The sequence below is a fragment of the Caretta caretta genome, chromosome 16 (assembly GCF_965140235.1).
Source record: "Caretta caretta isolate rCarCar2 chromosome 16, rCarCar1.hap1, whole genome shotgun sequence".
NCBI lineage: Eukaryota > Metazoa > Chordata > Testudines > Cheloniidae > Caretta > Caretta caretta.
The window spans coordinates 21,024,317-21,041,215 of record NC_134221.1 but is presented as its reverse complement, the minus strand read 5'-3'; the positions used below and the strand labels follow the sequence as shown (position 1 = coordinate 21,041,215).

At 37.6% G+C, this 16,899-nt stretch overlaps 1 protein-coding gene across 7 annotated transcripts in view; it reads left to right on the top strand.

Annotated features, from left to right (window-relative positions):
* Positions 1 to 16,899, top strand: part of C5 (complement C5) — a 56,139-nt gene that overhangs the window by 19,647 nt on the left and 19,593 nt on the right. For 6 of the 7 annotated variants that reach the window (XR_012665289.1, XM_075120607.1, XM_075120608.1 and 3 more), the window contains 13 exons: positions 901 to 1,104; positions 2,370 to 2,579; positions 3,906 to 4,055; positions 5,023 to 5,152; positions 6,028 to 6,093; positions 6,829 to 7,029; positions 7,268 to 7,358; positions 8,555 to 8,631; positions 13,124 to 13,263; positions 14,601 to 14,822; positions 15,615 to 15,675; positions 16,241 to 16,330; positions 16,676 to 16,888. Coding sequence is in view for 6 of the 7 variants with exons in the window: in XM_075120607.1 (XP_074976708.1) it covers positions 901 to 1,104; positions 2,370 to 2,579; positions 3,906 to 4,055; positions 5,023 to 5,152; positions 6,028 to 6,093; positions 6,829 to 7,029; positions 7,268 to 7,358; positions 8,555 to 8,631; positions 13,124 to 13,263; positions 14,601 to 14,822; positions 15,615 to 15,675; positions 16,241 to 16,330; positions 16,676 to 16,888 (1,855 nt within the window). In the remaining variant the exon portion in view is untranslated. The remainder of the gene's footprint in view (positions 1 to 900; positions 1,105 to 2,369; positions 2,580 to 3,905; positions 4,056 to 5,022; positions 5,153 to 6,027; positions 6,094 to 6,828; positions 7,030 to 7,267; positions 7,359 to 8,554; positions 8,632 to 13,123; positions 13,264 to 14,600; positions 14,823 to 15,614; positions 15,676 to 16,240; positions 16,331 to 16,675; positions 16,889 to 16,899) is intronic. The other variant, XM_075120609.1, reaches the window with a different exon arrangement.

Genomic DNA, 16,899 nt, shown 5'->3' with positions numbered 1-16,899 from the left:
ATTAGTTGCAGTAGACTTTTAAAATGAAAATTAAAAAATCCAAATGAATTGCTTAACAATAAAAATCCTCAGAGTGCTTTTTCTCATTCTGGAGACGTCTAATCAAAATGACAGTAGCTTTCAGTATGTTGTTGACCTTTTCCTCTCCACTTATATGTATACATATATAAATCTTTACTGTTGGTTTGGGTTTTTTTACTTATTTGGATTTGACAGTTTTTTATAAAAGAAAATGTGAAATGGTTGAAATTGATTTGTCTATATATTAAAGATGATCACCTAATTCAAAAGGTTCAGTTCATACAAACATCAAAATCTTCAGATACTGGTTATCCAAATGTACATGAACCAATTTATCTCGGCCTAGAAATTATTCAAAGCAGGCTTTCTCATAGAATTTCCCTTTGTTAATTGTTCATTGACCATCTCAGAGGGACAAGATGGTATTTTGGGATTTCGGCATCTATCTGAAACCAGAATGTGCAGAGGTAAATTTCAGACAAATGCTTGAGTTGGCTGTCATTTTATCATGACTTAATCCATCCTGTATACGTATTATATTAAATTTTAATTTTATTATTTATTTAATAGGAGGAAGTATAATTTCATAATTAAAGAATGCATTTGGGAGTCAGCATGCCTGACTTGTGATCTTTTCTTTATCACTGACTCGAGAGCTGTGGGTGCTTAGTTCTCTTGAAATCAAGCCATGAGCCTCTTTTGGACTCTGTTTACCTATTTACAAAATGACTTTAATAATTCCTGATTCACAGGGCTATTGTGAAGTTTACTTGATTAATGACGAAGAGCTTTTAGATGCTGGATAAAAGGCATTGTACAAAACATTATCAGAATGTTTGTTGGTATTAAATCTTTGTATGCACTTTATATAATTTTTAGCTAAAAACTGCAGATGCAAGTCTATCAGAAGAAAATCAGGCTACTGGAAACTATGAAGCAAAAGCATACTCATCGCTCAGCAAAAGTTATCTGTACATTGACTGGGCTTCAAACTATAAACTACTACGTGTGGGGGATTATATAAGCATTAAAGTGTATCCACATAGCCACTATATTCATAAAATACATTGCTACAGCTATTTGGTAAGTAACAGATGTATTTTCACATTAAAACATTGTTTTGTAATTTAGTACAAGGTGCCAAATCGACAACACCAGAGAAATCAAAGTCCTATATTTAACCGCGGAACAGGGTCTGTTCGGACAGCGACACACATTTCCCCCATTGCTCCTGTATTACACCTTAATTTTGACATGGGGAGAACTTGTAAAAATGAGAGGAAAAATCAGTCTGCATTTGTATCAGCATTGTGTTAATTGCTTGTCAGCAGCCTCAAGTACGCTGTAGCTCACGAAAGCTTATGCTCAAATAAATTCGTTAGTCTCTAAGGTGTCACAAGTACTCCTTTTCTTTTTGTGAATACAGACTAACACGGCTGCTACTCTGAAACTTGTGAAGTAAGTGTGCCACAGAACTTCAACATTTCAAAAATGCAGCAGTGGGCAGCAGCAAAGGGCTTGTAGACTTGATTTTTTAACAGTTTCCTGATTTGAAGACCGTCATTCAGCAAACACTAAGACACATGCTTACTTCTCTTGGAAGTCATACACTCATGTAGGGAAATAGTTCATGATCCCAGCACCAAGAATCTTCTCAGTAGCGCTGTGTGTGTATGTATATGGTTGATTATGGGCAAGATTATGGGCACTCATCAAGACAGCATTTGCAATGCATATCCACTTCTGTTTGGGAATGGGGAGTTATGTCCTTTTCCTTGCACTGTCTAAATTTGGTCCATTGAACAGGGGAAGATAAACTTCCCCACACTGCCAGCAAATATTTGATATATTAGACTCCTCATTTTTTTCAGGTACACTATTACATTGTATCTGAGGGCTTATAGGACGATGTACAGTATAAAAAAGTGCTACTTCAGTTGTATTACAATCTGTTTATATTAAAACAAACAATACTATTTCAATTGACACAACTCTCTTTTACATTAATTTAAGGTAGACTACATTAAACATCTCAAATGCTTGATTCTTCGTATGCTCTGAATTCAAGATAAAGTTGCCAGTTTTACATGCTGTTGTGAGGCTTAATTTATGTTTACAAAGTGATTTGAGTTCATGTAAAAATCAATACAAAAGGGCAAAAGTATTTCTAAAAGTAAGATTTAACTTTTTTAATTTCCTTTTTGTTATTTTTCACCAGTTAAGATACACAAATAGTATATTATCTACAATCTTTCTCTTTGCCAAAGTGACTTTTCTAGGGAGTCAGGAATACTTGCTGGGACTAGTTTCTTTCTTTTTTGTTTTCTCCCCCCCTCCCCATTTTATAGATATTATCCAAAGGGAAAATAGTAAGTTTTGGAACTCAGGAGAGGATTATGAGCTCAGATTATGAAAATCTAAACTTTCAGCTAACGCAAGAAATGGTTCCTTCAGCCCGTCTCCTTGTCTACTACATTGTCACTGGAGAGGAAACTGCAGAATTAGTAGCTGATTCAGTTTGGCTGAATATAGAACAGAAGTGTGGGAATAGCCTCCAGGTGAGTGTATGAGTCGGTGTATTAAAAGTTCCATAAACATTCTCAAATTAAGTGGTCCGTTTGTTTTATCATCAAAATTCTACCCTCAGAGCTGCACAGTTTCTCTAATGTTTTCCCCACATGTTAATGTCAGCCTTCAAATCTCTTAATTATTTTTTAAGTAACTGTGACTGGAGTCCCAGGAGAGCTGCACTGAAGTTACTCAATTCAGGCAAACTGCAAAGAATGGGGCAGACAATCTCCAAAGCTAGTTGATATTCCTATTCTTAGATTTACCAAACCAGCACAAAACAGCTTCTATAATACCTTACTGGTTACCCAGAAGCCAACTGCACAGATCCCTTAAAGTAACCCTTAAAGTCTTAGACCTCCACCCAGACACCCAAGTCAAATATGATGAGGATTACTGAAAATCTAATTCATCATATACATTCTACCAGTCCCAAAGGATCAGACACATTACCTCCCAGGTTAATGAATATTCCAGATCTTACCGAAATACATGCTTAGAGCCAATCCTTATTAACTAAACTAAAATTTATTAAAAAAGAAAAGAGAGAGAGTATTGGTTAAAAGAGCAGTATGCGTACAGACATGAGTACAGTTCTGAGATCAATTTCATAGTAGAGATGGTGAGCTTTGTAGTTGCAAAGAGTTCTTTCAGAATTAGTCCATAGATTATAGTCTAGTGTTTATATTCAGGGTGATCCAGATGGGACTGGAGATCTCAGTGTTATGACTCAAGCTCCCCCTGCATGAAGCATCAAGCAGATCTGAGATAAAAATGATCAGGACCCAAGAGACCTTTATACAGTTCCAGGCCTTCTCTTGACAACTCGGAGTCCTTAAGTGAACAATAGGCAATCGTGGAAACTTTGAAGTAGACCTATTTCCTAAGCGTCACTAGTAATTAGCTACAGGGATTTATATAGGCAATTGCCCGTTTTCCACCATTTGCAGGTGATTTGCTAGACATTTCAAAGAAAGATGAATACAGTGATATTACTATATTTATTGTTCATTTAAATGTTAAGTTTTCCTTTTGATCTCTGAATTAACAGAATACAGCATAGACAGGGACTGTTTGGTTACATTGTTAACCTCTAACATGATATAAGTACACACATACAATTAGTCTCACCTCTAATTTCTAACAATACAGGTTTGCATTTCAAAGTTCTAGCCTATCTGACATGGAATGGCCCTAATTACCTTTTACTTACTTAACGCTTGTCTAAAGGTTGAATTTGGGTCATTTATCCTGCAGGATGTTTAACCCTTTCTTGCCATGCGTCACAGTAACCCATATTTGTTTTCCTTTTATAGGTTCAGTTATTATCAAACGAACACTCTCATAAGCCGCACAAGGTTATATCAATTAACATGAAAACCCAGTTCAGTTCTTTTGTTGCTTTGTCATCTATCGATAAGGCAATATATGGAATCACAGGAACAAGAAAGAAGTCTATGGAAAGAGTTAAGTAATAGTCACAAAATATAGTGATAGTTTAAAAGTTTGTGTTATGTTGCATGCATTCAGAAGGCTTGGTGATGGGATTTAGAGCCTTTCACCTCTAGGTTACTAGTTCAAATCCAGCTGAGGTCAGTAGTAATCAAAAATAGTTGCCTTTCAATTATTGTTTGCCCTATGGAAATGAGTTGTGGGGCTTAGCCCAGTTCTCATCATCAAAAAATCCACAGTGATTGGCTCTGTTTTTGGAGAGCTCCATGATTGAATAGTCATAGAGACTGAACTCCCCTCCTCAGTCCTAGTAGTGATTTCTGCAGGTCCGGTTTTTAAGCCACACTGGTAGAGTAGTAAGGTGGGAGCTCATATTGCTGTCGCATGTAATGTTCTTGTTCAGTAGATAACCTAGGATTTCTGTTTTCACAGATTTATGTAGAATTCACTTCACCTGCAGCTGAAAGAATGCCACCTCAGGGGTGAAAGGTAGCAGCTGTTTAACATTTTACAACAGCACTACACAACAGTTTAGTACAAGAAGAGAAAAATAACAATGTGTTTTTGTGAGACAAGGTGGGTGAGGTAATATCTTTTACAGGACCAAATTCTGTTGGTGAGAGAGACAAGCTTACACAGAGCTCATCTTCAGATCTGGCAATTTTCCTCAGAGTGTCACAGCTAAATACAAGGTGAGTAAGATTCCCAGACTTGAAGAAGAGCTCTGTGTAAGCTTGAAAGCATTTCTTTCTCTCCAACAGAAGTCAGTCCAATAAAAGATATTACCTCACCCACCTTGTCTCTCTAATATCCTGAGACTGACATGGCTATAACAACACTGAATACAATGTATTTCTGTGTCAGTCTTATATCATTTTACTGGCTAAATGACTTATTAATCCGCACAGGTCCATAATGCTCCCTTCAGTCATATAATATATTTCACATTGAAATTAGCTCCTCGCTTACTTTTTTCAACAGGTACTGTTAGATTTGGAAAAGAGTGATCTTGGATGTGGTGCTGGAGGAGGGCAGAACAATGTTGATGTATTCCGATTAGCTGGGCTTACATTTCTAACCAATGCTAATGCAGATGACTCTAAAGTAGCAGGTACTTATCCTTTACACATGAAAGTTCAGATCTGTTTTTCTACAAGTAGCATAGCTCACAATTATTATGTTGGAGCTTAATTATACAGTGAGGAAGAATAATGTTGGAATCATTGTCTCATAAATACAAATGCAGTAAGGATTGTAATTATGGTAAAAAAACCACATACCTTAGATTCTAGGGCCTAGAGTGCCTCATTGCAATTAGAAAAAGCAGTGGACAAAGCAGGCGGCTGCCAAACGATTTTATAAGGGAGCATTGCGCAACTTTAAACAAGCATGTTCCCTAATTGATCAGCAACTTAACAACAAAACAGCGTTAACCGGAGCGACTTTAAGTGAGGAGTTACTGTATGTTGAACAGGACTGGTCCCAGTTCAGACCCATCAGGGACACCGCTATTTACCTCTCTCCATTCTGAAAACTGACCATTTATTCCTACCCTTTGTTTTCTATCTTTTAACCAGTTACTGACCATGAGAGGACCTTCCCTCTTGCACCATGACTGCTTACTTTGTTTAAGAGCCTTTGGTGAGGGACCTTGTCAAAGGCTTTCTGTGTGTCTGACAATTTTGTTCTTTACTGTAGTTTCAACCAGTTTGCCCAGTACCAAAGTTAGGCTTAATAACCTGTAATTGCCGGGATTGTTTCTGGAGCCTTTTTTAAAAAATTGGCATCACATTAGCTATCCTCCAGTCATCTGGTATAGAAGCTGATTTAAATGATAGGTTAAATACCACGGTTAGTAGTTCTGCAAAACAAAACTTGCCAAATTCACGGATCAGTCCTATAGTATACTTTCACTGGTTTATTTTAATGCTGGAATGAGTTAGTGGAAAAAAATATTATAACATGTTCTTGGGGTTTTTTTAACAGACGAAAGTTGTAAAGCAATTGTAAGACCAAGAAGATCCAGCTTTGAAGAGGAAATACAAAACAGAGGTGCTCCAAAAGTTTTGCTTGAATATATGAAAAAAAGAGGCTGTACATTAGAAATCAGAAATATGAAGGTTTAAATTTTGAGTGTGCACAGGAAGAGCTAGATTGCAATGTCATTGTTCAGATTTGTCAGAGGACCCATATCAGAAAAGCTCTTAAACACATGCTTCACTTGAAGTCAGTGGGACTTAAGCGCATTCTTAAAATTTAAGCAATTACTTAAGTTCCTTGCTGAATCATGGCCACAATACAAATTAACAACATGACAGTCTGTCCCAGTCTTGACCTACTCGTGGGGTGGAAGAGTGCTTTTGTCCTTTTGCCCTTTAAATTTTTGGCCTCTGTGCTCACAAGGTCTGCCAGTTGTGCTGGTGGCATTTCTAATATGGATACGATCCATTAAGGATTGGACTGAGACCACCAATTCATGCAACATAGGCGAGAAAAACATAGTTATGGTTTTTGTGGCTGACTTTTTCTTTTGAAATGTCATTTCCATCCTTTTTCCTTATTTGTTTTAAAATTTTGATTCACAATAATATGGAGAGGTCACTTTGAACACTGGGATTTTTAAAAAGACAAATTTAATTTCTTCCTGAAAGCTCCACCTTTATCATGGTTGTACATGATTACCTGAATGATTGAAAATTTACTTCATTATGACCAGTTACAGCCATTTGTTTAAAAGTATTTTATCTCAAGGAAGGGATTATGTAAGATATTTTATTATTATTTCAGCATCCAGATATTTGCATCCAGAGATTCGGAAGTGCTGTATGGGTGGAGTAAAAGAATCTCCTCTCAAAGAGACTTGCGGTCAGAGAGTTGAGCGTATTAAGAGTCATCCTAGGTGCATAAAAGCATTCAAGGATTGCTGTGAATTTGCAACAAAACTACGGGAGAGTGGGACCTACAAAGTTTTAATATTGGCAAGAATGCGTAAGTTTCAAACTGTCTGTGAATGTATACATACATTTATGAGGGTGTATATAGTTGTTTTAGGATAATGACAGCTTTCTTGTAAGAACATTAAAATCCATTTTTTTATTTTAACAAGAAAAACAGAAGGAAAGATTCTAGGCTGTATGATCACAGAAGTCAAAAACAGTGATTTTTGAGGTTGTGAGTGGAAAGCCTTAGGAATCTCTGAATTGCTTTATTTGTTTGTTCTTTTCAGATTTTAAGGCTCTACTGGAATTGGACAAGGCAGAGATTCGTAGCTACTTCCCTGAAAGCTGGTTATGGGAAGTCCACCAAGTTCCTCCAGGGTACTATAATCTGAACCATTTAATGTCATCTGACTTGCAATAGCTCAGTTGTTGCATAGAATCTGAGGTGCCCCATTTTCTGAACTAGGATATCCATCTCTTATTGAAAGCCTCTCTCAATACAGAGAAAGAAACCCTAATTCACTCCCTTACTGTTGACTGAGGGAAGTGATCATGCTGCCTACCTTGTGGAAGGTGTAACTGAAGCATGGGTAAGGCATACCCATGCTAGCTAGATTAAAATTAGTACAGGTATGCCTTTCCGTGCTACAATTACACTTTCACTTGCAGTGTTGACATACCCTCAGTGGAGAGGGTTCATATTGACTCACAAGGGGGCAAATACCGTTTCTATGAATTTGCAGGATTTTTAGACTGACCATATTTTTTAAAGAGGTTTTTTTTAGTTTTCCTGCCCTCCTCCCATGATATGAATTCTTATATCGTTTCTTAGAATTGTATATTTATTCCATTTTTAAAAATATTGTTAAGAGAACATTAAAGCACTCCAAAGTTAGGAAATGCCATAATTAAGATAGTCTGTGCAACTTAAATTCTATCCTCTTGTGCATATGCATTATGATACTGCCCTTAACTATAAGAACTGTAGGCTGGTGGCCTGTCTCCTCACTCCAGGAATATGAACACAAAGCTACTCCCTGGACCAAAGTAGGCTGCTGGATCCCAGAGTCCTTTCCCTGTACGTCTCTCCATTCAGTGCCAGCTAGCGACATCACCCTCCTTTCCACAGTTCCTCTCCCCAACTGAGCCACTTGCTGGCTCTTATATTCACTTGATCAGTCTTAGTTGGAAGGTAGATGATCAATCACTGGTGAGGCTGGGCCCGACTCCCCTTGACATTTTTTCCATTATGTCTCTGTACAGGAAACTGACCACCTATTCCCAGAGTGTCAGGCCCCAGCTCTCTTTTTGTTCATATTAGTTCAAAAAACTCTCTGATTTCTGCAAGGCCAACCAATACCAAGCCTAATCAGACAAAAATGTGTTCTGTGTTCTAAGTCAACAGCTCTAGGTCTCCTGTACAGCTTATCTGAACCTTTGACCCTGCAAACTCCTCTGGGCAGAGGCTGTCTTTACCTGCATGTTGTATAGTGCTGAGCCAAATGTTGGTATTAACAAAGTAATAATAATAATTTATAAAATTCACTAATTCTCAAAAACCATTTGTAATGTAGATCAAAGACCCTTTCAGTGACTCTGCCTGATTCTCTGACTACATGGGAAATACAAGGTGTTGGCATTTCAGATAAAGGTAAGCATTGCGACCTCAGTACGGGTAACCAAAATAATTAATGAGCTTTTGGATTTAGTTTTCTTTTCCAAGACATTTTCCTTTCATAAGAACGGCCATACTGGGTCAGACCAAAGGTCCATCTAGCGCAGTATCCTGTGTTCCAACAGTGGCCAATGCCAGTGCCCCAGAGGGAATGAACAGAACAGGTAATCATCAAGTGGTCCATCCCCTGTCACCCATTCCTAGCTTCTGGCAAACAGAGGCTAGGGACACTATTCCTGTCCATCCTGGCTAAAAGCCATTGATGGACCTATCCTCCATGAACTTATCTAGTTCTTTTTTGAACCCTGTTATAGTCTTGGCCTTCACAACATCCTCTGCAAATTTTGCCACCTCACTCTTTACCCCTTTTTCCAGATCATTTATGAATATGTTGAACAGGACTGGTTCCAGTACAGACCCCTGGGGGACACCACTATTTACCTCTCTCCATTCTGAAAACTGACCTATTCCTACCCTTTGTTTCCTATCTTTTAACCAGTTACCAGTCCTTGAGAGGCTCATCCCATGATGGCTTACTTTGCTTCAGAGCCTTTGGTGAGGGACCCTGTCAAAGGCTTTCTGAAAATCTAAGTACACTATATCCACTGGTTCCTCCCTGTCCACATGCTTGTTGACCCCCTCAAAGAATTCTAGTAGATTGGTGAGGCATGATTTCCCTTTACAAAAACCATGTTGACTCTTCCAAAACAAATTATATTCATCTATGTGTTTGACAATTTTGTTCTTTACTATAGTTTCAACCAGTTTGACCGGTACTGAAGTCAGTCTAACCAGCCTGTAATTGTCAGGATCACCTCTGGAACCATTTTTAAAAATTGGCGTCACATTAGCTTCCTCCAGTCATCTGGAACCGAAGCTGATTTAAATGATAGGTTACAAACTACAGTTAGTAGTTCTGCAATTTCACATTTGAGTTCCTTCAGAACTTTTGGGTGAATACCATCTGGTCCTGGTGGTTTATTACTGTTTAATTTATCAATTTGTTCCAAAATCGCCTCTAATGACACTTCAATCTGGGACAGTTTCTCAGACTTGTCACCTAAAAAGAATGGGTCAGGTTTGGGAATCTCCCTCACATCCTCATGCGTGAAGACTGATGCAAAGAATTCATTTAGTTTCTCTGCAATGGCCTTATCGTGCTTGAGTGCTCCTTTAGCACCTCCCTTGTCCAGTGGCCCCACAGGTTGTCTTGCCGGCTTCCTGCTTCTGATGTGCTTAAAATTTTTTTTTTTGCTATTACTTTGGGAGTCTTTGGCTAGCTGTTCTTCAAATTCCATTTTGGCCTTCCTAATTATATTTTTACATTTCATTTGGCAGAGTTTATGTTCCCTTCTATTTTCCTCACTAGGATTTAACTTCCACTTTTAAAAGGATGCCTTTTTGCTTCTCACTGCTTCTTTTACTTTGTTGTTTAGCTACGGTGGCACTTTTTTGGTTCTCTTACTATGTTTTTTAATTTGGGGTATACATTTAGGTTGAGCCTCTGTTATGGTGTCTTTAAAAAGTTTCCATGCAGCTTGCGGGGATTTCACTTTTGTCCCTGTACCTTTTAATTTATGTTTAACTAACCTCCTCATTTTTGTGTAGTTTCCCTTTCTGCTACGGTGTTGGGCTGCTGTGGTGTTTTCCCCACCACAGGAATGTTAAATTTAATTATATTATGGTCACTATTACCAAGTGGTCCAGCTATATTCATCTCTTGGACCAGATCCTGTGCTCCACTTAGGACTAAATCAAGAATTGCCTCTCCTCTGGGGGGGTTCTGGGACTAGCTGCTCCAAGAAGCAGTCATTTAAGGTGTCAAAAAACTTTATCTCTGCATTCCGTCCTGAGGTGACATGTATCCAGTCAATATGGGGATGGGGGATTTCAACTATTATTATTGAGTTTTTTATTTTAATAGCCTCTCTAATCTCTCTGAGTATTTCACAGTCACTATCACTATCCTGGTCAGGTAGTCAGTAATATATTCCTACTGCTTTATTCTTATTATTAGAATATGGAATTACTATCCATAGAGATTCTATGGTACAGTTTGGTTCATTTAAGATTTTTACTTTATTTGATTCTGTGCTTTCTTTCACATATAATGCCACTCTCCGACCAGCACAACCTGTTCTGTCCTTCCAATATATTTTGTACCCTGATATTACTGTGTCCCATTGATTATCCTCATTCCACCAAGTTTCTGTGATACCTATTATATCAATATCCTCATTTATTACAAGGTACCTCACCTATCTTATTATTTAGACTCCTAGCATTGGTATATAAGCACTTTAAAAACTTTTCACTTTTTAGCTGTCTGCCATTACATGATGCAATTGAATGAGACTTTTTTCATTTGGCTCTTTCTCATCAGATCCTACCCATATTTTATCATCTTCCATCCTCTCGTCCTTACTAGGTCATAGAGAATCTCCATCAATAGATCCTCCACTAATGGATGTCGCTGTCCGAACCATGTGCTCCTCCACACCTATCGGCTTTCCCCCAGTCCTTAGTTTAAAAACTGCTCTATGACCTTTTTAATATTAAGTGTCAGCAATCTGGTTCCATTTTGGTTTAGGTCAAGCTCATCCTTCCTGTATAGGCTCCCCCTTTCCCAAAAGTTTTCCCGGTTCCTAATAAATCTAAATCTCTCCTTCCTACACCATCGTCTCATCCATGCATTGAGACCCTGCAGTTCTGGCTGTCTAACTGGCCCTGTGTGTGGAACTGGAAGTATTTCAGAGAATGCTACCATGGAGGTCCTGGACTTCAGTCTCTTACCTAGCAGCCTAAATTTGGCCTCCAGGACCTCTCTCCTATCCTTCCCTATGTCACTGGTACCTACATGTACCACGACCACTGGCTCCTCCCCAGTACTACACATAAGTCTATATAGATCAGTGGTTCTCAAACTTTTGTCCTGGTGACCCCTTTCAAATAGCAAGCCTCTGAGTGCGACCCCCATTTTATAAATTAAAAACACCTTTTTATATATTTAACACCATTATAAATGCTGGATGCAAAGCGGGGCTTGGGGTGGAGGCTGACAGCTCGTGACCCCCCCATGTAATAACCTCACGACCCCCTTAGGGGTCCCGACCCCCAGTTTGAGAACCCCTGATCTAGATGTCTCAAGAGATCCAAGATTCTCTTTTCCTTCCCTACTAATATATATTTTAGCTGAACATTCCCCCTTGATCATCAGTATCATGGGAAAACTGGTCCTAGAGGCTTGGAATGCTGAAAGTATCCTGGCCTATCTGATATATAGTCTTCATGTTTGCTGGCCAGATATCTCTTGGAACGCCAGGAACAGAAACTAATACTATGTATTATTTGCAAGAGAGTGCTATTCTTTAGCCCTGTTGGTTCATGAAATATTATACATTAAAATCATCATATTTTGGTTACCTTCTTTTGTGTTTACTCTTTGTTTAATTCTGGCTTGATTTGACCACTATCTGTAAAACCGTAAGCACCAGAACCAATTTTATACACCATTTGAAAACTTCTAATCCTATTTGTTAAATAGAATAAATCATCAACCTTTGATGCTATGAATCTGTGAGAATCTTTTATGCAAAAGCGTTGTGGAAATTATTTTTGGGTGGCCAGAAAGAAAGACTGTAATCAGAATAATCTGATTTGAAATCATGTCATCTAGTATACTGTTTTTTTTCAATATGCTTGTTGTTTGAATATTTGTTATGTACTTCTCAGAAGTTAAATTTTTTAAAAAAATGTTAATACTTCTGCTTTGGCTGCAGTTCTGTTTTACAGTTGTCTTATAGGAGGCTACAGAGAAAAAGAAAATCCTGCAATAAGATCTTGAGAGGAAGTGACTTAATTGCTTGAAGAGAGGGGGGAGCAGAGAGTTTGTGATAGATGGGGTAGTACAGCTGAAAGAGAAAATCTTAACACTAGGAAGGAGAGAACTGAGAAGAAGTCAGAGTAGGAGGACTGGAGTGAGCACAAGGAATTAGGCAGATAACAACTCAGAAAGAGAAAGTGGAGCGAGTCCTTGATGATTTCAGAAAACCCAAGATGATGATTTCAAAGTAGATCAAGTTGCAGTGGGGGAGGTTTAGATTGGATATTAGGAAAAACTTTTTCACTAAGAAGGTGGTGAAACACTGGAATGCGTTACCTAGGGAGGTGGTAGAATCTCCTTCCTTAGAGGTTTTTAAGGTCAGGCTTGACAAAGCCCTGGCTGGGATGATTTAACTGGGATTTGGTCCTGCTTCGAGCAGGGGGTTGGACTAGATGACCTTCTGGGGTCCCTTCCAACCCTTATATTCTATGATTCTATGATTTTGTAATTTGATAGGAAACCAGAAAGGTGACAAGGGTGTGAGGAGTGATATGGACCTGCTTCTTGGAATGAGAGACTAGTCTGCATAAAATGTGTGCTTCTGTTTATATCATATTGGGTTATTATGTTTTTAATTCTTCCTAGGCATATGTGTTGCTGATGCACTCCAAGTGCAGGTTTTAAAAGATGTTTTTGTGAGCATGCATATACCTTATTCTGTTGTGCGTGGAGAACAAATTGAGTTAAAAGGATCTGTTTACAACTACAGAAATTCCAGAACAATGGTAATTTGTGGATTTTCTGAATTTTATATAAGTAGTATTATGATGAACTGACAAAGCATTTGTTTCTGCAAGTATACAGTCAGTATGCATGAGTCGGGATTCTCCAATTGTTAAAAAATGCAGCATTGTACTTCATAATTTAATTTATTTGCTTCCTGTAGCGCCCATCACATTCTATTTGGGCACAGTTCAAAAGTTGTATTAAAAAATCAACTGCCCCCAGGCAGAACCAATAGCTATGTTTGTAGAATATCCTGGTGTGTGGCCTAGCCAGTTCTCAATGGTAGGTGGTGAAAAAGGGAAGCCAAAATGGCATAAGTGGAACTGACACATGAAATGACTTTCACTTAATTCTGAAGCCAGCTCCCAATGTACTCTAGTGAACAGAATCATGGATGGAGTTTCTACATATTAGCTTCTTGAACTGAGAGGGCAGCGCTCTTGATCAAATGTGGAAAAAACTTTCGGACTCAAGAATAAACAATTTTGTACATCAAGAAATGCACTAATCTTTACAGCTTTCTGCTTCACTCCCTTTTCTAGTCCTTCCCTCCTGCTGGTCAGGCACAGACTACATGTTTGAGCGCCCACAGTGTTAGCTTTGGTAGAAAGAACCTTGGACAGGACAGGGAAGAAAGGGTCAGTTCAGCAGAAGCAGCATTCAGCAACATATGAAGTTTTCTTTCTGTAGCATCCACCTTCTCTCATGTGAAAGTACAGTGCACAAAATATTTTTTTTAAAGATGGCTGCTATACTAATAGGATGTCCCAGTTATCACCCTCACCTCCTTGCTTGGATGTTGTATCCCTTTTCCTTTCTCTTTGTCTGTCTGTCTTTTTAAACTGTATGCTCTTTCGGGCATAGAGACTGCATCTTTCTCTGTGTTTTGAAATTACATAGCAACTTTTGTGTTCTATCCTAATATAAATATTAAAAAATAAATAATATAACGCTTCTGCTCAAAATTTGAGTTTGAAATTTCAAGTGGAGGGTGGTTTTCTTGGTTACAAATTTTTGAAAGCAAATAAATAATGTTGCCTGGAGGTTTAATAGAAAAGCAAAATTTTAGGGATGAAAAATACCCTGAAACAGAACAGTGAAATTTTACAGAAAAATGTTGCAAAGAAAAGTTGTATGCAACTGTATATATGATGCCTAGCGCTATGGCTCTCTGATCCTTGGTTAGGGCCTCTGTGCGCTACTATAATGCAAATAACAACAATAATAATAAAGTTAATCACTTTTACACATTGCTAACAATAGTAAAATTGTTTAGCGTTATCTAACTCAGTGTAAAATTTATTTTAATCTTTTAAAATCTTCTCTGATGTTTCAGTTCTGTGTTAAAGCAACAGTTGGAGATGGAATCTGTTTGTTCGAAGGCTCTGCAAGTGCTCAGGAAAGGTTACAGAGTTGTCAATTTCAGAACCTAGATGGTTATTCTGTCACATCAGTTACATTCAGAATACTCCCTCTGGAACTAGGTCTTCATACAATCAACTTTACATTGTTGGCTGAACAGAACAGTGAAGTTTTAGTGAAAACATTGCGTGTGGTGGTAAGACCAAAACCTTCCTTAGAACTCTTTTTGAATAGATTCAGTCATAATAAATGGATGGTATTTTATAAATATATGAAATCAGAATATGAACATGACTGCATTTGATTTATGAAATCCAGGGATCATATGTAATTTACTTGTGTTTAAAAAGTGCTTATCAGTCTTTTGGGTGCTGTAAAATAACAAATAATACACCTGCAAATAGTCTTGTCATTCTGTTTAACAGATCTACCAGTTGCAGCAGTTGTTAATCTCCATTCTGATGTGTATATAAAAGGCATAAAACATTTGCCTGATCCTGTAGTCCTTTCTCATATAAAATGCTCATTGACTTCATTGAGAGTTATGCCATGATGCAACTTCAGGATTGGGCCCTTATGTATTTACTTTTTTAAATGTATGGATTACAATGGTTGACAACTAGTAGGCAAATAGGTGTAAATATGATGTATGTAGCTTGTAACTTAAAATAAGCAAATAGAGTATAGAATATTGATGATGTGGTTTGCATCAGTTTTTCAAATACTTAAATACATTTATTGTAAAGATATATTTATTATAGTTTTATAATTCCCATAAACTTTATTTACATCTGTTGCTAATTTTGGTTGAAGATTTTGTTTTGAAAAGAAATGGCAGGCAGCAGCAGCAAACCTTTAAACTGAGAATTAGACAAAGATTATGTGGGTCTGATTGTTTGATATTTTAAAATTATTGCTTTAGTCAGTGTGTTAAATTAAACAAAGTACTTTGATGTACTGCTTAGTTTTGGCCTCTTCTTGATTGCAGCCAGAAGGTGTTAAGAGAGAACTTCATGCAGGCTTTTCTCTGGATCCACAAGGTGTTAATGGTATGGAAAGTGATTTTGTTCTTTTACTCTGCAATCTCAGACAAACATCAAAATCAATTCTTCTTCATGGCACAATGCTCACATATCTCTATTGTGAAATTGCATGCCCTAGCACACAGTAATGGAGTCCCTTTCAAAGTAGCTAGCCATTTTTTTTAGATTTTGATTAATTGGAATGATTAGGAACTCATATCTTATATGGCATGCAGACTTTGAGATTTTTCTAAATTTAGTTGTTCAGGAAAACCGACTACCAAGTGCTGTTTTCCCTAGAATAGAAAATAATCCAGTTTAATCAGAGATGAATCTATCCCCCAGAGTTCTGATCAAGATTAGAACTTTTCTAAAGATCCAAGTATTAGTTTAATTTATTATGGAGTTAGGGTCTGGATCTGAACTTTTTCAAAGTTTAGAGTTGTTTGGATCTGGATTTTAGACCCCACTCTAGTTTTCATGATTTTTTGTGTGTGTTTGATAAATTGGCAAACAGCTGTGGCTTCAGTCTGACCCAGCAGGTAATGCTATAAATATGTTGAGATATATATGTACTTATTTCCAATTGCAGGTATAATCAGAAGACGACAAGAATTTCGATACAGGACACCATTTGATCTGGTCCCCAAAACGAAAATTGACAGGACTGTGAGTATAAAAGGTAAATGGAATGAAATGTTTGCAGTATTTTATGTTTAGTTTCTAGATACGTGCTTGCTCTCTTTCTTAATTTCCTTTTTTTCTGCTCTACCCACCTGACTATACTCTCAGGTTCTCTCTCTTTCTTTTGAGAAAAGGCTATTTAGACCAGCCTCTTCTTTAGAGGTTATATTGTCTTAAACTCGTATCTTTATTAATAGATTTTTATAGAAAATGATTAGAGTATCTCTAAATGTTATGGGTCAAATTCTACCCTCAGATATTCTTGCACAACTCCCAATTAAGTCAATAAGAGTTATGCCTGTATTTCTGAGGCAGCAATTAACCATGTTGTTTTTCTTCACAGGACAGCTTATGGGTGAAGTAATCTCTGCTGCTCTCAAACGTGAAGGTGTTCAGTTTCTTACTAATTTGCCTAAGGGCAGTGCAGAGGCAGAGCTCATGAGTATTGCTCCAGTATTTTATGTCTTTCACTACCTGGAAAAGTCCAATAACTGGAATTTACTTGGCCCTGAAACCATAACATCAAGAGTTAATATGAGGAGGAAGATGAAAGAAGGTAGAAAAACG